The sequence below is a fragment of the Cricetulus griseus genome, chromosome 4 (assembly GCF_003668045.3).
Source record: "Cricetulus griseus strain 17A/GY chromosome 4, alternate assembly CriGri-PICRH-1.0, whole genome shotgun sequence".
Taxonomy (NCBI): Eukaryota; Metazoa; Chordata; class Mammalia; order Rodentia; family Cricetidae; genus Cricetulus; species Cricetulus griseus.
The window spans coordinates 7,213,891-7,237,698 of NC_048597.1; the positions used below are offsets into that span (position 1 = coordinate 7,213,891).

The window sequence follows — 23,808 nt, forward strand, 5'->3', positions numbered from 1 at the left end:
ACCCTGCTAGAACAAATAGTCAGTCTTGCATTCTTTCCGAATGGGTCTTACTTTGTGATAAGTCTCTGTGTAAATGTTCTAGGATGTTAGTCTCGCAAACCCCAGTAGATAATAAGAGGTCTTTATTTACATCAGATTTAGAAGAAAACAAGAGAGTCCAAAAAGGAAGTGGTCTGTTGAGCTCCAATAGTAGGTGGAGGGCAGCAGAAGGGGTCCAATGTTTAACCACCTGCAGGTTCTCGAGACGATACACCGTTTGAGAGTGGCTTAAGAAAGCAGACAGCTCTTCCCAGAAATCCTGGAAGTGCCTGCTGCAAGCACTTGACTTGTCCTCAATTCCCCTCTAAGAACATGGCAGTCAGTTCACCTGGGCACTCTGGGCTACTGTTTTTAAAAAGACAGGGGTAACTTGCAAATAGTGGTGCCCGTCTGTAATCTTAGCATGCAGAAGGCAGGGGGACTGTGACTTCACAGTCAGCTTGATCTAAAAAACAAAACAGAACACAGGCTGAGACAGCTGGGTATGGTGGCTGTACACGTGTGTTCTCAGAAGCTGAGGCAGGAGGATTATGACTTCCTGGCAAGCCTGGACTACTTTAAAGAAGAAGAAAAGAAAAAGAAGCAGTAGAAGGAGGAGGAGGAGGGAGAGGGGAGGAGGAGGAGGAGGAGGAGGAGGAGGAGGAGGAGGAGGAAGCTAAGGGTGGATTAGAGAACCTTAGTTCCCTTCCTTTCCTGAACTGCTGCGACTCTTACAATAAAACATCAAAACCACACACACCTGCTCCTTCATCTCTAACTCCCGTGAACCTGTGTAGCAGGAGCAGGAGCCCTGCCTGCTTTGTAGCCACGCAACCCGCTGAGCCCATAGCCCCTTTGGGAAAGGGGACACAAGGATTTAAGGATGGTGGCACCTATAGAAAAACACTCTGCAAACAGTTATGAATGATGTCGTAACCGGGGCAACCCATACAGTCAAGGTACACCAACCCCATCACATATCCACCTCTTGCCCCGACCCAGGACCTAAACCAAGGACAGAGAGCAGAAGCAAGATCCGTGGCCGCCCTTCCATGGTGCTCCCTGGGAAATCCTGACCCATCAATGTGAATGATACGCTGAGTCAGGCCACCAGCCACATAAACCTTTGAAAACACCCACTGCAGGTGAAGTTAACCAGGGCTACTGGGAAAGGAAATGCTCCCCAAGCCCCCCAGTGTGCCAAGAGTTTTACGTAAACAATGGTTTACTCTGCGCCACACACCCAATGTGTTAACATTTATCAATGAACAAAGAAGCAGCCATAGTGAGGAAAAAGTGTGTATTTCACAGCCATTATAAAAGTACATATATTCAATAATGGTGACATAAATAGAGTCAGTCCTTTCTCATGACCAAACCTTACAACTAAGACGGACTCTTCTCCCTGGACTTCACACAGCGACAGCTGGGTTGCTCCCACCAGTAGCCGCAGGCTGACCGAAATCCCAGGCAGGAGCCCATGAAGGACAGTCATGGGTCAACAGCAACACACTGCACTTAACAAGAGGATGTCAGGTTTTCCATATAAATATAATAAAACAGTAAAGAAACTGACATTTCTTCTTTCACTCAGTTTCATAGACTTGTCTGGCAGGTGTATACACACCCCAAAACACAGCTAGTTTCCCCGCCTTGCCCCCTTTGCCTTTCACTGGGTTCATTAGACACCTGAGTTCCTAGTCTGTTACCAGTGGCCACAAGGGCAGCTAGTGGTGCATCTGACACCGTTCTTGAAGCATTTGAAGAATGGGAAACACTTTCTCCATGAATTAACACCACACACACACACACACACACACACACACACACACACACACACACGTGAGGAAAGCAAACAGCCAGAAAAAGACATAAGAGGTTACAAAAAAGGGGGACATGGCACACAGGTATACATCCTACCAACTTGTAGAGTGAGATGGTTGCAGTTGGTAGTTATCTTTAAAAGAGGACTCTGCCCATCAAAATGCAAACACAAAACGCGCCAATACGGCATTTGTAGATGATTCCTCTCTTCTCTCTGCTTAGAGTTCTGTTTTCAATGTTAAGTCCTGGAAGCCGAGCTGGAGCCCTACTGAGGAACAATGCCGGCTGCTGGGAGGAGACTTAGGGAGGGGGTGAGTCCCTCCCTAGGATGAAGCAGTCCAGGTCTTACCAAGTTCAGCCAAGACTAGAGCATTTTGCTTCTAGGGTCAGCCAAATGTGTGTTCTCTTCTTGCCCAGTCAGAGCTGTGAGAGTCTAAGGGAAGCCACCCACTGGTAAATGAGAGACAGCGATGCTGCGTCTCATCCCTCACTGGCAAAGGCTGGCTTTGGGATTTTAAAGAAATTAGCCCACTTTAGCATCAATGGTTCACTAAGATGATGAACCCGGCTTTATGACTACAGTTGTGGTCTCTGATCACACCTGAAAGTCAAAGATGGAAGATCTGGGCTATTTCACAACTCATCTCCTAAACAACTGTGACCCAAATTGTGCTGATTCTTCTCTTCCTTACACTGCTGTTCATGACTGAGAAGTCCTCTGCTAAGGGTCCAGGATCCCCAGAGAGACAATCCCCCATCAAGTACCAGCTGGACATGATCTGACAATACCAGATTCCACAAAAGACACAAGGGCGTCACAGCCACAAAACCAGAAACGCATCTTTGGTTCAACCCTGGAAGGGGGAGGTGTAGAACAAACACAACACGGACAGAAAGCCCATTTGGGGGACACTGCTTTCCTTGGGGACGAAACTGTTCGTGAACTGCTCCCAGGGGACAAGCCTGTTCCTTCCCATCCCCCAGCACAGCTAGGCTCCAACCGCAGCAGAAGAACATCAGTGCACAGCAAATGCCTTCTCCTCGCCTTGAGAATCATGCTCTCTCCAGAGCTCTGGAGCCATGTTCCAAGCCCTCTGCTGCTGTCACAATATAAGGCCAGGATGGCTAGGCTGCTGTCCCTCAGCAGGCCACTGTGGTCCAATGCTACTTACCATCACCACCCAGGCCAGCTTTTTGGCCACCTCAGCTGCAGCCTCTCAGAAAAACATGAATTTGGTAGAAATGCTTCCCATCTGACCATCTAGGTTTTAAAAAATTGTTATTTTGAGCCAGACACAGGAGTATACACTTGTAATCCCAACACTTTGGAAGCCGAGGATGGTGACTTTGAAGCCAGCCTGGGTGACTTAATGAGACCATTTCCCAAAAAAAAAAAAAGTTACTTCAATTTAATAGCATCATTTAAAGCAAGTTTTCTTTGGACAAGTTCATTCAATCCTTAGCAAGTTTCAATCAAAAAAAAAAAAAGAAAGAAAGAAAGAAAGAAAAGAAACATAAAAGACAAATTTGTTAGAACATTGCATGGGAATGAGCGTTTTCTCTAGTCTTCACTGTTGGGTTCCATCTTTGTCTGAGGCTCTATCTAGTCTTCCTCCAGAGTTCCTGGGGTCTGACACTGTGACTCACCACTCCTGCTCTCCCGCAGGGACTCACTGTTAGGCTAAGGAGGGTCGATTCCCTCTGTGTCTGTGGAGGAATTCCTAGGCTGGGTGAACATCCTTGCAGTGGTATGGTCCCTGTGAGACTGTGACTGGCCACTGCACACAGCGGTCTGTGAGAGGCTCGCATGTAACAGAGGGAGGAGGGCCTGGTACCCATCTGGAAATCTGAGTGGTCCAGCAGATGGAGGTGTGGTTTTCAGCTCTGAGCCCAGCAGGGGGTATACTGGAGAGGGCTGGATGAGGGGTTGTAGGAAAGAGGGTCTCAGCCTGGAATGGATGGTCCCTACAGCCAGCCCTCCTGCTTCTCAGCATCTCAGAGGATCCGAAGTGAGGCTGGGTGTGCAGGCTTTAAGTCTGTGGCTTCCATCTGATCCGGGTTGGGGCGCTGTGAGGCGGGAGTAAAGGATTCTCTTGTGAGGCTGACTGCTCATGCCCTGGTGTGTGTGTGGAGCTCTGTCCATTCTGTCCTTACAGAGACCCAGAATCTTCCCACCCCAGGTTAACACTGGCTCTTGACACCGTCAGCCATGTCAAAGGAGAGGCTGGAGGGGGCTGTGGGTTGCAGTGGTGACATGCTGGCCTCCAGGGACCTCTCCAAGGAAGGCTGCAGGCTCTGGTGCCGCTTCCTCAGCATCTGTCCAATACCCATCATGGGGAACCTTCCTCTGCTTTTCACACAGTTGGGGCTCCCCAGGGGCTGCGTGAGGCCATTGCTGGGAGCCGGAGGAGGGGAACACACACCCTCCTCTTTTGGAGAGCTGTTCTTATCTTCGTGCCCAAAAGAGACGAGCGTGGAATGCAGTGGAGTTTGCAGAGGCGATGTACTTCCAGAGAGCAACCCCGGAGAGAGCGTCCTCTCACTAGAGTTCCTGCGAGCCAAGCTCACAGGTGAGCTCAGGATCCTATAGTGATGGGAGGGGGACAGCAGTTCTATGTGGTCCTCGCGATCCACTGACTCAAAGGAGCGGACCATATCCAGCAGCAGGGGCTCTTCCTTGGGGAGGATGCTGGCACTTCCCGGCCCTGACTGGTGTGGCTCTAGTTTCTTTACAATCCTGGGTGTCCTGGGAGGTGGGACAGGGATGAATTCCATGGAAGAAGAAGCCACACAATTGGAATCGGAAGTTTTGCGAAAAAGATTGCGGCAGCCGAAGGAATCTACACACCAAGAAAACAAGACCGTGAGCATAGGTTTGGAAAGAGCCGAACACAGCCTGAGCTGTCCCTCTGACTTAACTGAGATAGAAACCCGGTGCAAGACAGGAGGAAGCAAGAAACCAATGACCTGGGATGGTTAGAGGAAGCGTCAACCGAAGCTCCTGAGGTCACAGCAGGAGCCCCAGAAGTCCTAGGGTATAGGGGGCAAAAGGCTAGACTAACACTACTCCCCTTTGATAACTGAAAATTCCTGACTCTATCAAGAGGCCTTTGAACAAAGAGGTTTACCCGCTCAACGGGACATCCATTAAAGCTTGGAGGGACACAGACTCTGACTTACCGAACACCAACACATCTGGTCTCTTGACTCCTGGCCCTGGAAGGACTTGTGCCCCAACTCTCTTGTTAAGTTTATCATGGTTTAAAAAAGAAATATGTAACAGAAGGTTTATCAACGTAGGTTCTTTCTGTCTACAGCTCAGCAATGCATACACATGGATTTCACCCTACGGAAATAGTGCCGCCATTACCCGGTCGGCCACTCTCCTTGTCTCCCTACACTCTGGCAAGCCCCACTCTACTTGCCAATCTGTGAACTTGGCCGCTCTAGGAATGCAAATAGCCTCCCCATACAGCATCCGGACTTTGAAGACTGGCTCATCCCCTTAGTGCCAAGACTTCTAGGTTCATCCAGGCTGTGGGTGTCTCTCCTTTCTCAAGCCTCCCTTGTGGCTTTGAACTCAGTGAGGCCTCACCAACTGCAAACAGAAATATGTAGCAAAGGCAACCAGCCAATGCCCAGACTTTCCATCTTGAGTTGGTACAGACCAGAATCCAGGTTTGTGAACTGTACTAGGAGAGAGAGGGGAAAGCCCCAGAGGCTTGGCACGTGGCAGGAATAAAGCAGAATAAGCTGTGTCTTGGGCTCTTTGCACTGCCTTAATATTTATTTCACGGGCTGCATCATGGCCCAGCCGCAAGAGCAAGCTGCTGCCTAGTGTGGGTGATTTCAGGAACAGCCTCGGGCACTGAGAATCTCTCTTGCCCACATAAATAAATACTCAGACGCAGAAATAAATCTCCATGGGCAGCAGATGCCTGAGATTCGACAGCAGAAAGAAGTAAGGCTTCATTAATGGCTATTACTGTCGGTGCTCCTGTTGGCTGGGGAGCATTGCTTCTTCTCCTGGGCCTGCTGTGTTTGTGCACCAGGACAGGTTGCTTTGGGCATTGATGGGATAGCAGCTGCCACCCTGGGGTCACACTAAGCAATGCAACAAACTTGAGTTAACCTCAGATGGCCACACCCCTCTCTGAGCCTCAGATGCTGCAACCTGTATAAATAAACAATAAAACCTCTGCACTCCTGCCTCAAGATTCCATGTTAGGATACCCCCAGCTTCCGTGTCTCCCTCCCCGCGGGTGTTTCTCCCGAGCGTCTCAAACCATCCTGGAAGGAGGCTCATATGTACCAGCAATGGACTGAATTCTGAATCACGACACATTGGATCTACTTAGTAGGTCTAGCAGCCAGTGGATATTACAACTAAGGGACGCAATGAAGACCTTCAGCCCACAATGAACAATAAAGCTGGAACTTGAACTTGGGTCTGAGAATCCTCCCACCACTCTAGAACCCAGACACAGCAGCCATGCGTGAATGTCCCATGGGGCCATGTTAATAAGAAGAGCTCCAGTAAGACCCCCACCCCCGCAACTGCTTTTGCCCTCCACCTCCTGCTCCTGCTGCTATCTCCCTATCCCACTGACCCGCTATCTCACGTACTCGTTCTGGCCCCAGAATGTCATGTGTGCAGGTCTCTCATCCTGCACCCCTGTCTCTAGTCCATGCCCTGATCTCCTCTTGTGATACCTTCCACACTTGCCTCTCCCACAATACCATGCAGCCGAATTTCTGCTCCTACATCCCATGAACCCCCAAACTCTTAGACCACAATTACTCCTACAGTGCCACACACCCCAGCCTCGGCTCCCCCACACACCCCAGCCTCGGCTCCCCCACACACGCCAGCCTCGGCTCCCCCACACACCCCAGCCTCGGCTCCCCCACACACGCCAGCCTCGGCTCCCCCACACACACGCCAGTCTCTGTTCCAGCAACACTTTCCGCCCTGATTTCCACCTCTATAGTTCTACGCACCCCAACTCTTCGCCCACAGCCCCACACACCCTGAGGACTTGCTGCCATGTCTCAGCGCCCCCCCCAACATTATGTACCTGCAGCACTGTGTACCCTTATCTCTGTTTTCATTATACCGCGTGCTCACCTCGGTCTTCTCAATTCCTGCACAGGTGGGCAACACCCCACTGTTTGGCCCCCAAGTCCCATCGCCTTAGATGTGCCAATGGTACCTTCCCAAAGGCATAATCACCCCTGTCCCGAGGCTACACAGCCACCCGCAGGGAGCAGGACCGTGGAGCTGACCCACCTTTGTCGGGAAAGCCTGCCTTGGAGGCCTTGCGGTCTTTGAGGAGGGCTTTGGTGTTCTGGATCTGTGTGGTGAGTGAGGCTGAGGGCTGTTTGTGAGGGGGCAGGCTCTTGTCCAACTTCTTGGAAAACGGACGATGAAGAAAATCACCCCTCTTTTCTTGTTCTTTGGGCTTTTTATCCTTCAAATCAAAAGCGAGTAGACATAGTCAGACGCCCACAAGAATGTACTTTAAGATTCTCCTCTGAAAGGCCACCCAAATAGAAGAGGGGAACTCCAGCTCTCAAACGCTGTATACTTTGCAGTGTGTGGATTAGGTGGGGTGCAGGCTGAGGACTAGCCCACTCTCCAGGGGCCAGCTCCCTCTGCCCAGAGCAAATAAACCTGGATTCTCTCGAGCTTACTGGAACTGCACTGTCGACATGTTCCAGAGTGGTCAAGGCCACCCTATATGATCAGGCATTCTGGAAAAATCTGAAGGAACTAAGGAACAACCCAGAGTTCTAAAGCACTACTGTGTGCATTTGAAGTATGGCTCTAGTTAGGCTTGGTGCAGGGTGTCTTCCTGGGGGTGTCTATGACGGTGACCCCCTCAGATCCTTAGCCAATGAGAGCACTGATCCTGTCTATGCGTCTGCTGGTGGCTTCAAAGTTTGAACAGAATGCTAGGGCAGAAAGAGGTAACACTTAGGGAGGCGGGGCTTGTTTGAGACAGAGGTCCCTGAATGTGTGGTATTGGTCTCTTCCGATCCCTCCATTTGCTTCCCATCCACCATGATAGAAACAGCTCTGCTATGCCCTTACCCTGTGGCCTGAAGCCTCTGAAATCATAAGCAAAATAATTTGTCCTATAAATTGTTTTTCTCAGACAGATAACACAACAAGAAAAAAGCCCAACATAGACCTGTCTAAAAATACTAAATCTGTCCATCCATCCATCCATCCATCCATCCAACCATCATCATCAAGTGGTACCCTCAGACACCAACTGCAATGAAGGCTTTGCCAACAGAGAGATAGCTGCTTTCATTTAACCTTAGACCCAGTGTGTTTAGTCTAAACCCCATAGAGCCCTGAGAAGTCCTTTTCTACTGTCTAAGCATGGGAGCATTTACACAGAGATCTAAACCTCACATGTATGCTGCCATTTTTTTAGCTGTAGAGTTAATCTTTATAGAACTAGATCATAATCCCTTTAATGGGAATGGCCTTGACTGTTTGATTTGCCTTCAACCCCACAGCCCCTGGCACCAAGCCAGGTCCTTAGAAACAGCCTTACAAGCAGCTATTTGGAGGGAGAGAGGGTCAGTGGAAACTGAACTGAATTAAAATTAATTGAGTTCAAGTTTCTGGGGATGGTGAGGCCACCACGCAGCTGCAGAGAAAGAAACTGTTTCTCTGGCCCTGGTGACTACACGATGTTTACTGCTAAAAACAGGCAAGGCAGCGCTGGCTGAGGGGAAAGGCATCCCTGACGCTGAGGGAAAGGCAGGGCTGGCTGAGGGGAACGAAGGCAGCTTTCCACAGGTTTTTGCCTTCATGTTGAAGAGGATGTGCAATTGGAGGGGGCTCATCCATCTTTCACTTATGTGCTGAAGAGCTTTGTGGGGAAGCTTCTCTTTGCATTTTCACACAGTGCCTTTCCCACCAAGGATGCCCACACCTTCATAGAGAGCTCATTATGTCACTCCGAGAAAGAACAGGAGAATGGGGGTGGGGATACAGGGGCTCCAGGGCCTCTCCCAGTGGTGGGGAAGTGACATGGAAGGAGAGGCCCACCCAGCTCCCGTAGGCTTCTTCCACAGCTGCGGCTGCCATTACGAGGGCCACAGGTAGCTGTCATGAGGAAACAGCCTGGGATGTCCCAGTGATTCACCCCAGGAACAGACTGAAAATGGAGTTCCACAGTACTGTGAACGACCGAATCCATGTGGCCTGGGGTGGCGTCAGGAGGTGGCAGCTGGGGAGACTTATCACAGGAGGAGACTCCTAACAAAAGGAAGGCCTCGGCCTCACTTCTGCCTCTCAGCTGTGACGTCCTCCTCCCCAGATGCTGACATCAAGTCCTGGGACTTCCCGGCACCCAGAATTGTAAGAAATAAACTGTTGTTCATAAATCATCTGGTCTCAGGCTTTCTGTTGTAACAACAGAAAATTCACTAAGACATCCAGGGTGCTATGAGGTGTGTCCCAGGTGTCCATGGGAAGGTCAGTAGGAGATAACCGGTTTTCCACTGCTGCCTGCTCCTCTGTTTCCATGAAACACACTCTACCTTTTACCTTCTCTAAAGCAAAGCAGAACAAGCTTAATAACAAACACACATACACAGACAAACACACACTCACAGCCACAGACACACACATACAGCCATATAGATGGACACACAGACACAGACACACAGAGACATATTCAGACACACAGATAATACTCAGTCATATTCAGACAGACAGATAAACACACACAGGGGACATATAAATACAAACACACACACAAACACACACACAGATGCAAACATAGATACAGATGGACACACACACTCAGATGCACACACAAACACACGAGCGTGCGCACACACACACACCTGTGTAGCATGAAGAAGGATAAGATGTGTGTGCTCTGAAGAGTCTGGAATAACGTCTTCCTTTGTTCAGTTTCTTTTTTAATCTCTCTGTTCTGATGCAAAGCCCCCCATTTCTATCTGCTAATACCACGGCGGGAAGAAACACATACACGGTGCACTTTTGCGCTTTAAAACAAAACTCAACAGAAAAGATCAAATTGCATTCACACCATTTCAGAATTAAAAAAAAAAAAAAACCGAGACCAGCAAAGGCTCCTCCGGGCTGCTATGTAGCCCCATGCGTAGAGGTCTGCTCCCAGCTGTGAGGGGTCTACTGTAGCTCCTGTCCAGTCCCATGGGGGTTCTTGATAGTTTACGAATCAGGTTGTAAATGTCTGGGGCCAGTCTCCCCACCCAGACTGAACTTAGTAGCAAGAAGCTGTGAGGTGTGAGGGCCCTGCTGCAGAGGGAGTCCAAGGCTGGCCTGGAGGACCAAGTTTTCCTGGGATCAGGGGAGGGATGGCAATGAGCTGAAGGCCTTCTGTGGAGAAGGGAGAATTGCTAACTGGCCCAAACCTTCCAGACAACCCTGTGAGGCATCTTTGTTGCACTTGTGCCCCAGCATGCCGTGCAAACCATCAGAACATGTATCGGCATAGAGATGTCATAGAAACTATTTCCAGGGAGCTGACCTGAACTCACATCCCTCGAAGGGGATGAACCTTGAGCCAGGTCATGTGTAAGTGCAGACGTCCAGGGGAAAGTGTCCATTGCTAGTCCCACTGCCTCAAACACGTGCCATGATCACCCGGTTAGACCTTTTCATTTGCTTAACCTATTTTCTCTAAAGGAAATCCCCTAGGGAGCAGGATGCTAGCAATGCCTTATATAATAGAAAATAATCTTCAGAGACAGACTACACTCTTCCTTCCAAGGGCATGTGTCCCACTCACAGTTCTGGGGCTGGCAGGGTCCTGGTTCCCTGATTCTCCTCTGTCAGGGTTCCCTCCTGAGGTGGTGAGGAGTGGTGAGGAAATTCACAATCTCGACTCCTGGCACCTTTTCCTTATAACCCACATGATAGTTTGTATCATCAAGTAAGACCAGAGAGGGTCACGTGAGGTGGGTCAAGCAGTTTCTCTCTCTCTCTCTCTCTCTCTCTCTCTCTCTCTCTCTCTCTCTCTCTCTCTCTCTCTCTGTGTGTGTGTGTGTGTGTGTGTGTGTGTGTGTGTGCGCCCATGTGTGCACGAATGTCTATGGAGGCCAGATAAACATCAATTGATATTAGTTGTCACTTTCAATTCTGCTTTGTTTTGTTCATAGAATCATGGTCTTTTGCTGAATTTAGGGAGCACAGATCTGGCTAACCTAACTAGCTAGCCCTGGGGATCCCCTGTCTCCTGAGTACTGAGGTTACAGGTGGGCCACTATGCCCACCCAGCTTTTATATGGGTGCTGGGGATCTGACCTCAAAAGTGCCTTGTTTACTGAGGCACTGTTCCTGCCCCACAAGCAGAAACTTGACCTCTAGCCACCAATTCTACCCACTAGAGACATGTAAAAACAGTTACAGAATTTAACGTGGGCCCTGAGAGGATAATTTGTATCAAGTTCCTTAATATACCCTGTACCGTTCAATGGAAGAAACAGAGGTCCACTGAGCATTTAGAGACAGATGTGTATCGCTCCAGTAGCCAACCTGAGGGGAAGACCCAGTCCTCAGCTACTAAGCCCTGAGCTCCAGAGAGCGGGTCCTTTTCAGAGTCTCCCCTCCTCACTGTCAATTGAGGCATGGCAGTCACCAAAGAACAACCACCATGGTAATAGCATGGCAGTGAACTCCTTCCCTGACTCTCTGTAACTTGCTGTGACCATGGGCAACTCCCATCACCTCCAGGGAAGTGTATCTCCATCTGTAACTACAGGTTTGGTCTTGCCAAGCTCTGCAGCTTAAGCAAGAATCCATCCTGCATCTGCATGATGACCAGAATGGCAAGCACTCTAATTTAACAAGGACGGGGACTCTGTACCACCTTTCATCCCAGGCTGGAGGAAGAACTGCCTCTTGGGAAACCAACTTCTCTCCCACACAGAGGGTGACTAGGGCACAGGAAGAGCCCTGGGGGCTGAGGGCAGTTAAAGAAACTTCCATCGGTGTGAGTTCCATCACATTCAGCTCATTGGGAGCTTGACTGATAAATAAGGAACTGCACCCAGCTGCTCAGAGCATCAGATCCAGCCACACCTCTCACCCTGGATGACCAGGGTTCCCAGATGTCACTAGACAGTTGGTGTTTGTTCCTTTATGCCTATCATATTAGAGAAAGCAGCAGAAATCAACAATAACAAAAACCTATGAGTGAGCTTAGAAAAAGAGGGGCTGAGTCATAAACCAGACCACAGAGCCAGGAACCCTGGGCTGCTGCAAACCCTGTGTCTCATGTGGAAGACACAGGGATGCAAGAGAGTGAGACAAGGCACAGCAAGCACCCAGCCCGTCTGAGTTGAAACCTCGATTCAGGGTAAGGGAGGGTTTCAGGGGTTGGGCCAGGGCTGCCTGATACCCAGGGTCACACGATGGTTGATTCCATATGTCACCTTGGCTAGGCCATGTCATCTAGTGTGTGGTGGGCGCCAGTGTACACGCCACTGTAGAGGATGCTCAGTATTTTCAACAACCACACCAGCAGGCACTAAGTGCAGATGACCCTCCTCAGCACTGCGTCTTCAGAGAAAAGAACAGGCAGACGTGGAGAGCTGGCTCAGTGCCTCAGCGCTTGCCACCCAACCGTGAGGACCTGATTTTGGACGTGAGCACTCGTGTAAAAAGCCAAGGTGGTCTTGGGCATACCTGTAACCCTGGCACTTTGAGGGGTTGAAACCAAAGCATTTCCGGGGCTTTCAGCCTAGCTGAAAAACCAACTATAGGCTCAGGGAGAGATCCTGCCTCAAAATACTGAGGTACAAACTGACAGAAAAGGAGACCCAATGCACTCTTCTGTCCCCACAGTTAGTCTCACACACATGTGCACATACACCACACACACAGGCTCTCCAGAGAGCCTGGCTAATCCATCAGAATCCCCCAAGCTTACCTGCACAGCATGGAATTCCAAGTCTCTTGTCCAGGTGTCAAGGGAGGCCTGTGAAGGACACCAATTTTCATCAGTTCACAAAGGGACATTTAGTACTGATTCCCAAACCTCTACCCCTTAGGACTCTCCCTACAGCTCTGATGGAAAATAAATCATTTCAGTGTTTATATGTGTGTGCATACATATACATATACATACATACATACATACATCAACCACCCCGAATTGCAGTGTGAGGAGGGAGCATATGTCCTAAGCCACGTGTAGGGCAGATCCTCTGGTTGACGTTACTAAACACCGAGACCCAGAAAGCAGACGTGCCCTCATGACAAACGAGCAATTCAACGCGTTTCTCATGGTTGAGACAACATGGAAACACCAGGAACTAGAGATCCCACTAGCACCTGAGAGTTTCTTCTCAGGTTTTTCTCCCAGCCCAAAGTCTCTTCGTAAAACTTTTAATTTAATTAATTAATGGATTAAGTGTGTGTGGGGGGGGCGCGCCGAGGTGTGCATGTGGAGGTCAGAGGCCCCCTGCAGGGGCTGGATCATCCCTCTCACAATGTGGATTCTGGGGAGTGAACCCCCGTCCTCAGGCGCAAGCCCTTTATCTGTGAGCCACCTGGCAGGCTCTCCCCCGAGCCTCTCTGTCCCCGGCGGCGTAGCTACCATTTGAATTTCCTGCAGCACAAACCACTTGACCCGACTGCATGCTTTATTTTTTATTTTAAAAAATCTAAATGACATAGTTTGATCCTGCTTCCCACTCCCCCAATTCCCCCACCCACCCCACCCAACTTTATGTTCTGTCTGTCTCTCCAAAACAACAGAAGCAAAAACAAACAAAAAAGCAAACAACAAACCCAAAATCCAAAGCAAAAACCCAATAAGATAAAAAAAGCCCAAACAAAACAAAATAATAATAATAATAATAATAAGTAATAACGACTTACAAAAAAAAAGACATGGTGTTTGTTTTGTGTTGGCCAACCCTGCCCTGAATGTGGTTGATAAGCCCGTGATATTCCATTGGAGAAAACAGATTTTTCCTTTCGCAATAGGCATCTATTGCAAATAGCTCCTTGGTCGTACATTGTGTGTGTGTGTGTGTGTGTGTGTGTGTGTGTGTGTGTGTGTGTGTGTACGAGAGTGTGTGTATGTATGCCTATATTCATCATATATGTGGAGGACAGAAGACAGACTCAGATACTCTGAGACTGGGTTTACAGGCTGCTGCGTGCCTCTGTGTGGGTGCTGGGAACAGCACCAGGGTCCTTTGCAAGAACAGTTAACTGCTGAGCCATCTCTCCAGCTCCAAGTCATATAGATGTTTAAGTAAGTCATAAGCTGCCAGGCGGTCATGGAACCCAGCACCCAGGAGGTAGAGAGGCAGGTGGATCTCTGTGAGTTAGAGGCCAGCCTGGTCTACAGAGCAAGTTCCAGGACAGGCTCCAAAGCTACACAGAGAAACCCTGTCTTGAAAAACAAAACAAAGCAAAATTAAAAAAAAAGTCATAAGCTAGACATCTTAATATTTACCTTTAAACTTATAGTCCAGATAAGTTAGCAATATCTCAAAATTTCTATGTTGGAGTTTTAACCTCTAGTACCACAGAAAATAACCTTGTTTGGAGTCAGGTCTTTATCTGAATAGTGGCATTAAAATGAGGCTGTCATGACAACCCTTCTGCAGTATGACTGGGGTTGCTGCAGGAGGGGCAGTTTGAACACAGGACCGCATCTAAGATGGCAGAAGGACGCCACACAGGGCAGACCAACAGCCTAGACAAAGGCTTGGAGCAGGCTCCCTCTGCTATCCCTCAGGAGGAAGCAGCCCTCGGTCACCTTGACCTCTAGAACTGAGAGACAACAGATCTCTTCCCCTGGTGCCCCATGACCATGGTCTTGTCTGGAAAGACCTCCTGTTTCTAGTCTACATTTTATAAGTTGACATTATTTTTCAAGCAATTTCAACAAAAATGGCATTACATCATTTTTTTTAAAAAAAAAGATGGGTCCTCACTGTGTAGCCTTGGCGAGCCTTGAACTCACAGAGTTCTACAGGCCACTACCTCCGTCACCTAGCCCATCTGAAGTCATTTTTAATAACCAGTTTAAAGATGACGACCACCCGCCCCATCCCCGAGGGCCCCAGGGCCCTCTGAACACCATGCATTGGTGTTTCTAAGTGAGATACTCCTCTCCATCCCCAGTTTTGGAACCGGCTCCCTCTACATAGTTCTGTCTGTCCTGGAACTCACATGTAGACCAGGCTGGTCTCCAATACACAGAGATCCCCCTGCCTCTGCCTCCCAAGTGCTGGGTTGAAAGGCATGCACCACCTAGGTGTATGCTCCAATTTTACAAAATAGTCTCTTTCTTTTTACAGGAAAAGGCAGGATAATCCTTAATATTATAGCACTGTAATCCCCGAAGGGAAGTTTTGAAAACTCAATTAAGCTTATTTGTCCTTGAGTAGAGAAAAGAATAGAAGTGAGGAAATTAAAAGAGGCCACCCACGCACCCAGGGCACAGGACACAGATTCGTGAAATCCTTGGAGCTTGTGGCCTTCCAGCCAATTCCCCAATGAAACTCAACCTCACACTTCATTCCCTGTGCCCAGCCACCCTCACCCCTGCACTGCCTTTCCCTCTCTTCTCTCTTCACCTCAGTGGAAACTGGAGTGAAACCAGGGCCTCCCGCCAAGTGGCTGCACCAGTGAAGCCTGGGCCATCTGAGGCCTTCCTTTCTACCCAGCCCCACCCCACTCTCTCAGTTCCAACAGAGAGACAAGTTGAGCAATCTAGTAATAGCCTGTAATTCAATTAGCAGAAGTAATGCTGCATACTGGAGAAACAAATGGGTCCTAGAAAACCGAAATGCAGTTTGCCCATTAGTGCTCCTATTTAAATCCTAACTGTTCAATATTTCAGCAAATGCTTAAAACGTCCGCCGTGTTTTCTGGCCAAGTGGAAATAACCGTCAGAGAAAGGGGATTGGAGTGAGAGATGAGACTCTTTCCCATCAGGGTTCTGGAACTTACAGCCACAGCCGCAGAAGGCTGGCGTGAGAGAAAAGAGGAGGCACAGGCAACGAGGGACAGAGGACACTGGGGGCACATGCATGCATGATCCAGACTCCAGCCAGTCGCACTGCAGGTGGCAGTGTGGCTCCCCAACTGTCTGGGGGATGCTGTGGGCATTGAACTACGTGTTGCCCTTGGAACGTCCTACCCTCTTCAGTTGCTTGCCTCGGTTCAATCCGTTTTCTGACACAGGACAAGGTCCATTTGACTCTTTCATTTGTTCCCTTAGCAAATATTCACTGGTATTAATTACATGGTACTTCCACCCTACCGGGACCATGCCGGATCCTTGAATGTTAACACGGTCCTTGCTCTTGTGGAACTCATGGACCAAACTGGAAGAGTCATTTGTTCATCAGGTGATCCCCTTAAATAAATGAAAAAGTGCTGAGACCAGCCCTGTGTGCAGAACACTGCATGGCAGTTGCCTTAGAGAGAACGGGGACCTCGTGCCGGATGTCAGAGAATGGCTATGGTCCATGAAGAGCTGGCCAAGCCTTGGATCTGAAGATGCAGGGCCACTGAAGGAGAAGGCCCAGGAAGCAGTAACACGATAGGCACAACCGTGGCAGGCAGAGTGGTAAAACAAACCCCAAGGCCCAGGGGAGTGGGCACAGAGCAAGAAGAAGGCTGGGTTTCTATTGGACGTGAGGCCAAGCTACGAGACCAAAGCCATTAGAACTGGACATCTACAAAGGTGGCCACATCACGGAGCCTCCAAGGGCTGCAAGAAGGGAAGTGACATGATGTGACTGGAGACGTCCCAGTCACCAGGACAACTGCCCAGCTGACTCTGCTGAGCTTTTCCCAGATCATCTTCCTGGTTCCCAAGGCTCCCAAGCATCCCCCTCCCCCTCCTGGATCTCCCAGCAACTCTGGCTTTTTCCTCCCCTGCCCCCAGGCTCTGTCTAAAATGGACATCCAGTAAGCCCAGCCTCAGTGTTGGGCCCATTGCTGAGCTCCTGTAACATTCCAGCTCAGCCCTCAACGGGATCACATCCCTAGACAGAGCTGGGTCAGGTGGACCCCAGAGGGAGGCAGGTGAGACCATCTCACATCGTCAGGAAGAAAATCTGAGGGAGTGGCCACAGTCTAAAGTGGAGCCCTTTCTCATCTCTCCCTCAGTAAATGAACTCCCGAGCTTTCCACAAAGACGCAGTGACAGGGCCCAAGGAGCTCTGACAAATTCTCTACATGGAAGGGGTGTGGCTCCAAGGAATGAAACTGAGTAAAAAGAGCCTACGAGTAAGCCTGGTGGGCAGGAAGCCCTGCGCTCCTGGGGCGGGGTCAGAAATCCACAGCAAAACCTCTTCACAACGTGTGCTTTGGGTTCCAAGTCTGTAAGGACCTGAGCTGCCACAGGACTAGTTTTGACTGCATCCATGAACTTTAGTGTTTTGCACTCAGGTACAATGCAGGTCACCTCGAGACCCTGGGGATAGCTGACTGAAAAAACTCACTTCTGTCCAGAATTTTCCCTGCCCTTTGCCTCACTTCTTCCCTCTTGTGCCAGCTGAGCCATTGGGCCCTCTTTTGAGTGCCCCAGCTGTTGTTCCCACTGTGAGTGCTGAGGAACTCATCCAGATGGCTTTCAGAACTCCCACCCAGAAGACCTCTGAGTCAAACACATCACAGAGACGCCCGTGCACCCATTGTTACTGCAACTCTACTCACAATGGCCGAGCCGTGGAACAAAACTTGCCGTCCCGCAGCTGAGCAGGGGCTAAGTGGTCATGTCCTACCTACACAAAGGGTTTGGTTTGGTTTTGTGCTTTTTCAGCAATAAAGAATACCAAAGTCATGTCCTTCACAGGAAAAATGGATGGAACTGGGGGAAATCATATTAAGTGAATTAAGCCAACCCCAAAGACAAATATCATTTTCTCTCATGTGTGGTTCCTAGACCTTATAGGATCACAAAAGCACATGAGTATTTGCCAAGGATGTAGAAGCAAAGCTGTCTAGAGGACTAATCCCAGTGCAGGGGAGAGGGAGAAGGGGCGGGAGAAAGAGAAGTTTATACTCAAAGTACCTTACCTACTTGTATGAAGTGTCCTAACGTAAAGCAACACTATGTATAATTAGTACATAAAATGGAAATTTAAAAATAAAAGATGTTTAACAAATTTCACTGAACAGACTAGGAAAGAAAACCAAAAACATGAAGGCCTCCTTCCCGAGACTGGATGTTAACGGCCTGTGGTAGGGATGGCGCACACGGGTGTTTAAATGTTCCCAGTGATGGATGGCACACAGGGCCTGTGGTTTGGAGACTGAGCAATGTTGGCTCCACTGTAAACCAATTCTCCAGGGCCCAGCTGTGAGGGTGTTTGTCCTTTGATGTCTCTGTGTCCTGTGGTAACTGGCTTTCTTTCCATTCTCCCCCTAAAAATGAGCCAAAATCCCCTGAATTTGCTTCAGGGCCACTCACCTCGTAGGGCTCCTTGGTGGCTCTGCACTTCTCTATCTGGTAGAGCTGGGTCTTATAGCAGACGCCATCTTGGATGTCAGATTTCTACCGGAGAAAGAAAGCAATAAAAAGTGTGGCTTAAGTCTTGTCAGATAGAAACATCCATGGCACAGTCGTGAATTTTCAACCAGTGCTCAGCTAAGAAAAAGGCAAAGAATGGCTGGCACATTAGCAAGCCAAAGTACAGTTTCACCCCAGCACTGGGCATGAGGAGAGCCCAGGGCCCAGAGGCAGGCAGCCGGGGCCAGTCTCTGCTCTCTACGGATCTCGGTTCTTCCATCTGCCCAGGGTTTACTGTAGGAGGAGAAAGCAGAAACTAAATAGTTAAGCTGGAAGAACACCCTACTTGCCACACTGAGTAGAAAGCGCCATGCTCTCCTGCTATTGGAAGCAGGGGGGGACTAGTTGGTGGAGTGCTTGCCTTGCACTCATGAGCTCTGAGTTCAGCCTACAGAACTGAATAAAAGCAGGCATGGTGGCATATCGCTGCAATCCCAGGACTTGGGAAGTGGGTGCGGACAGAGCCGGGGTTCAAGGTCATCTTTGACCTTGTTTGGGGCTAGCCTGGGACAGGAGGCCCAGTTTCAAACAAACATCGTGAAAGGAGAGTCACAGCAAGCCGCAATGGAAGCTGGCAAAGGAGGAGGCTTACAATACGCATCTCTTGATTCTAAAAAAAGAGAGAGAGGAAGAAACGACAAACAAGGGGAGAGAGGCATTCTAGTTCACTGGATTTCAAAATCACACACAGGTTGTTAGTGACTGGCCAAGATAACTGCGGCAGTGCCTATGGGGCAATTAAATAAACCACATTGGATATTACAGAGTGGACCAGCTGCAGTCATAGTTCATAGTCATAGGCAGAGATCAGTTCACTCCACCTGCCTGGAGCTTGGATTCTCAGTCCAGGTACATCTTACGACTGAAGAGTTAAGTTTCCTTGCTCAGTTCTCCAGTCAGACTGCAAGCCCTGGGTTTCCCAGGGATGCTTTCCACGGGACAAAGCCACGCTCAGCTTTCAACACTAGAAACTGAGGCTAGACAAAGTTGGAGACAGGAAAAGACAGCAGAAGACAAGGAGCCGGGGCTAAGCAGGACACAGACGAAAAGTTTCTGACACAATGTCCCTCGTGCTTGACATGAGCTATGTATGCCACAGTACCAAGAGAATGTGAATGACCAAACTTGCTAGGTGTGATATGGAAGTAAGTGGCCATGAGCACCTCTCCATCTAACTTTAAACACACACAGACCTAGAACACCTGAGCCTGTAACATTATTCAGTAATAAAGGAAACTAAGAAGGTACCTATAAATCAGCTCCATCACGACATTCTAAAATCCTGAGCAACAGTCATCATTTGAGGAAAAAAAAAAAAATCAGTGTGTGCACACCCTCCTCTTATTTGAGAGCCATTTGAAAGATTAACGTTTCGCCTCTGGCATGGTGTCCAAATGATATCACCTGGAGCCTGAATGAAAAAGTTGTACAGAGGCAGCTACAAGAATACTCATAATTTATCGTGGGCCACTGCACTAATGCACCATCTACGTTATAAAATATACAGTAAAAGCAGGAGCTTCAAAGATTTGGGGATGAAGTCTCTGACAGAAGAGAATGGAAAACCAGCCACAACTCCCACCTGTCTCTTAGAGCCTTCTGATGAGGGCAGAGAGCCACTGTGTGGCATGCGGTGGGGGTGGGGGGCGTCTTACTCCTCCCTCACCACTATGAAATAACAGACTATCCGCTATGGTGTGTGTGAGGCTCCCGGAAATTCACCTCTGGAAGCTGGATTCCTCGTGTGGCAGTGTTAAGAATCGACAAGGGAACAGCACAGGATAACAGTTAGGTCATCAGGGGCATTGTTCGTGGGAGGGGCTGATACCGTCTCATACAGCATGTCCCTTGTGTTGTTAGAAAGGGGGGCACAGGACTCCCCTGGCCCTTTGCCTGAAGTTATTTCCCTTCTCTCGAGTTCTGAAACAGAACAGGGATGCTCTTCAGGCTAGGGCACACTCTTGACTTTCACTTAAAGCTATAGGCTCAAACAAGCCCTTTTTTAAAGTGAGTATCCAGCCCCTCGGGTATTATAGTAATAAGACATACATGTACAATATTTATATATACTATATATATATAGTATATACATATTACAATAAATATATATGTATATATACAATATATATCACAATATATATTCCAATAAAAATTACATGCCAATATATATTACATATTGCAGAATATATATTACATATTGGTATTACATATTAAAGCTTGATTGAGATTGCAGATCCTGTCTTTCTATGTTAGTGAGTGTTAACTGTCAACTTGGCACAGCCTAAAACCACCTGGAAAAAAAGAGTTTCAGCTGAGTAACTGCGTACCAGGCTGGTCTGTGGGCATGTCTGTGAGGGATTGTCTTGATTATTGGTTGATGCAGAGGGCCCAGCACACTGCGGGTAATACCTTCCCTGGGCAGGTGGTTCTGGGCTGTATGAGAAAGCTAGCAAGCTAGAATACAAGCCGCTAGTAGCTTTCCTCATTGGTCCCTGCCCCAGTTCTCACCAACTGTCCTCCATGACAAACTATGACATGGAGCTATAAACCAAATACACCTTTTCCTCCCCAAGTTATTTCGATCAGAATATTTATTACAGTGTCAGAATAAGACTAGGGATAGCACGTCACCTGATTCCACTGTCCTCTGACGGCCACCACACAGGCACCATCTCATAGCCTCAGAGCTCAAAATGAATCCCCATCAGAAGTACAAAACATTTATTTCCTCATGATCATTTTTCTTGTTTGTGCAAGCATTTTAGTGTTTCTTTTCACACGTCTTTTCCTTTCCTCCCTCCCTCCCTCCCTCCCCCTCCTCCCCTCCCCCTCCCTCCTCTCCCCTCCCTCCCTCTCCCTCCCCTCTCTCTCTCTCTCTCTCTCTCTCTCTCTCTCTCTCTCACACACACACACACACACCAAGAAAGCTCTGGTTAAACTTTCCTGGAAGCAAAATAGAAGCTGAATCAGCTTGGGAACACCTGCGCTTCCGTCCAGATGTTTGGCTGACCTCCAGTCAAGCTTCTTCATACACATGCTATCTAACTGCCTGTGGGCCAATCTGCTAACACGAGTTTCAGTAGAACCATCGTGCCTCGTGGATATTATTTTGCTCATTTCTGCTCTGTCAAGGGGATGCATTTCTCCAGATGCAGGTGGATTTTCACCTTTTGCACCAAGATAGAAACTTTAAAATGTCTCTAACCCTTTTGGTTGGTGGGATTTGGTGACACGTTAGGCTATTGTGTGACTTTTAACAGCACCGGCTATCTCTATAAGTTTGATCTTGCCATCTAGGTTCTATCTTCCTAACAGAGAAACACCAGTAGATCTCAAGGTGCAATACACACAAGACCAAGGTCCTCTTTGAGAGAGCAAATGCTTGATCAAATCTCCGGCCAGTTTCTGTCAGCTTGAGTTTCTCTGGTTGACTTCCTGTTAGAGCTGGCTGGCACTGGACCTACCCTTCCGTCTGGGTTAAAGCCCAACAGTTTTACATTGAATCTATACACTGTCTTACAGAATTCTCTTTAAGAGACTGTCCCTTTGGAGATGGCAAGTGAACTACCGTGGCCAAGACAATAAAGGTACCATAATATTGGGGCACTACTATCCACCCATAAAGTGGGTATCCAAACGGTACTTCTTGTGTGGCACTTGGTCTTTCTTATTTATTTACTTTTAGATTTTTGTAAATGTATATGAGTGTTTTGCCTGTATGTGTATGTATCACGTGTGTGCCTTGTGTCAGAGGAGGCCAGAGGAAGGTGCTGGATTCCCTGGGACTGGAGTTACCGATGGTTGTGAACCTCTTTGTAGGTGCTGGGAATCAAACTCGGGTCCTCTGCAAGAGCAACAGTGTTCTTAACTGTTAAGCCAATTCTTTACCCTGTCACTTGGACATTTTAACATCTGCCCTGTGTGAAGCTGCCAGAGTTAACCCAGTGAAGCCCGTTGCATTCTTATTTTCAGGAGAAGTAAACCTAAACATATTTTTTTCCTGTTGGCACCTGGTTCCAGGGCCTCCTACAAATCCCAATCTTGTGTAAATCATTTATAGGAAACCACACACTATTTGCATACAAACTATGCACACCTTCCACACACCTGGGGTCTCTGAATTACTTATAGTAGCTAATACACTGTAAATGCTACGCACCTATTACTTAGGGAACAATGAGAAAGGAGTCTGCACTTGTTCAGTACTGACATAATATTCTCCTCCAACATTTTTGACCTATGGTTGGTTGAATCCTGCAGACGCAGACCATCAGGGAGAGAGGGCCGCCCTGTGGCTTTTCCATTGCCCATACTGAAAAGGCAGGAACAGGCCCCACAACTTTTAATAGCAGTTAAGCCTCCAGTGTGGTGATATTTTGTTTGTGCTTCAACAAATAAAGCTTGCCTAAACATCAGAATGCAGAGCAAGGCACTAGTCAGCCACAGAGGCCAGGCAGTGGTGGCGCGCACCTTTAATCCCAGCACTCAGGAGGCAGAGGCAGGGGTCTCTGGGCTTGGGCTACACGAGATTGAATCCATCTAAAAGAGAAACAGACGTCACGCCTTTAATCCCAGCACTAGGGAGGTTGGGACAGGAGTAACATGGCTGGGCAGAGAGGAATAGAAGGTGGGAGGAGACAGGGGCTCATGGCATTCAGACTGGACAGGATCACCCCTTTGCTCTGAGGATTCAGTAGAGGTAAAAAGGTCTCTCTAGTGGCTGCTCCTTTACTTCTCTGACCTTTCAGCATTTACTCTGATATCTGCCTCCGGGTTTTCATTATTAAGACCTATTAGAACTCCTGGTACACTCCAGTTCCTCTAAAGCCAAGAACCCAGAGCTGAAAGGTGTCAGAATAAAAGCAGGCAACTGAGAATAGAAGACAAGGCTTAAGGCCCTCAGGGGTCTGCCAGGGCTAACCGTTACAGGAGAACGTTCGGAACACATCTCAGATCAGTAGCACCATCTAAGAAATGGTTTTTCTAGACTTTACCCCACCTTCAAGAGGCTCAGCCTCGAAACCTTTTAGGCTAAAGTAACAGTACGATGGATCAAGTGTCAGCATCTTCGCAAGACTAGACAGGAGAAACTCCTCTGGGGTCCCACTTACCCCTGACAAATAGCGCTCGAGTTTCTTGTTTAACAGGAAGTAGATGGCCAAAATGTGGCAGGCGCGGTTGGACAGCACCGTGTTGATGACATCACTGTTCTTATAGCCCAGCTTTTCAGTCATGTGCAGCACCACACTGGGGCTCAGGTCTTCCAGAGAAATCCTGTGAGTGGTAGACACGGAGAACCAGTCATCTCTCTCCACCTTCAGAGTGGCTCGCAAACATGGCAGGCACAGGCACAAGGGGTCCACACAGGGCCCCAGGGACAACAGTGTTCCCTCAGTCACTCGTT

At 48.6% G+C, this 23,808-nt stretch overlaps 1 protein-coding gene across 1 annotated transcript in view; it reads right to left on the reverse strand.

Annotated features, from left to right (window-relative positions):
• Nucleotides 1–1,301: 1,301 nt before the first annotated feature.
• The window catches only part of Hunk (hormonally up-regulated Neu-associated kinase), a 107,855-nt gene continuing 85,348 nt past the window's right edge, over nt 1,302–23,808 (reverse strand). The window contains exons 7-11 of the mRNA XM_027415569.2: nt 23,516–23,678; nt 18,306–18,389; nt 12,789–12,836; nt 7,133–7,313; nt 1,302–4,682 (exon numbers count right to left, since the gene is read on the reverse strand). Coding sequence (XP_027271370.1) covers nt 4,024–4,682; nt 7,133–7,313; nt 12,789–12,836; nt 18,306–18,389; nt 23,516–23,678 — 1,135 coding nt within the window. The 3' untranslated portion in view covers nt 1,302–4,023. The remainder of the gene's footprint in view (nt 4,683–7,132; nt 7,314–12,788; nt 12,837–18,305; nt 18,390–23,515; nt 23,679–23,808) is intronic.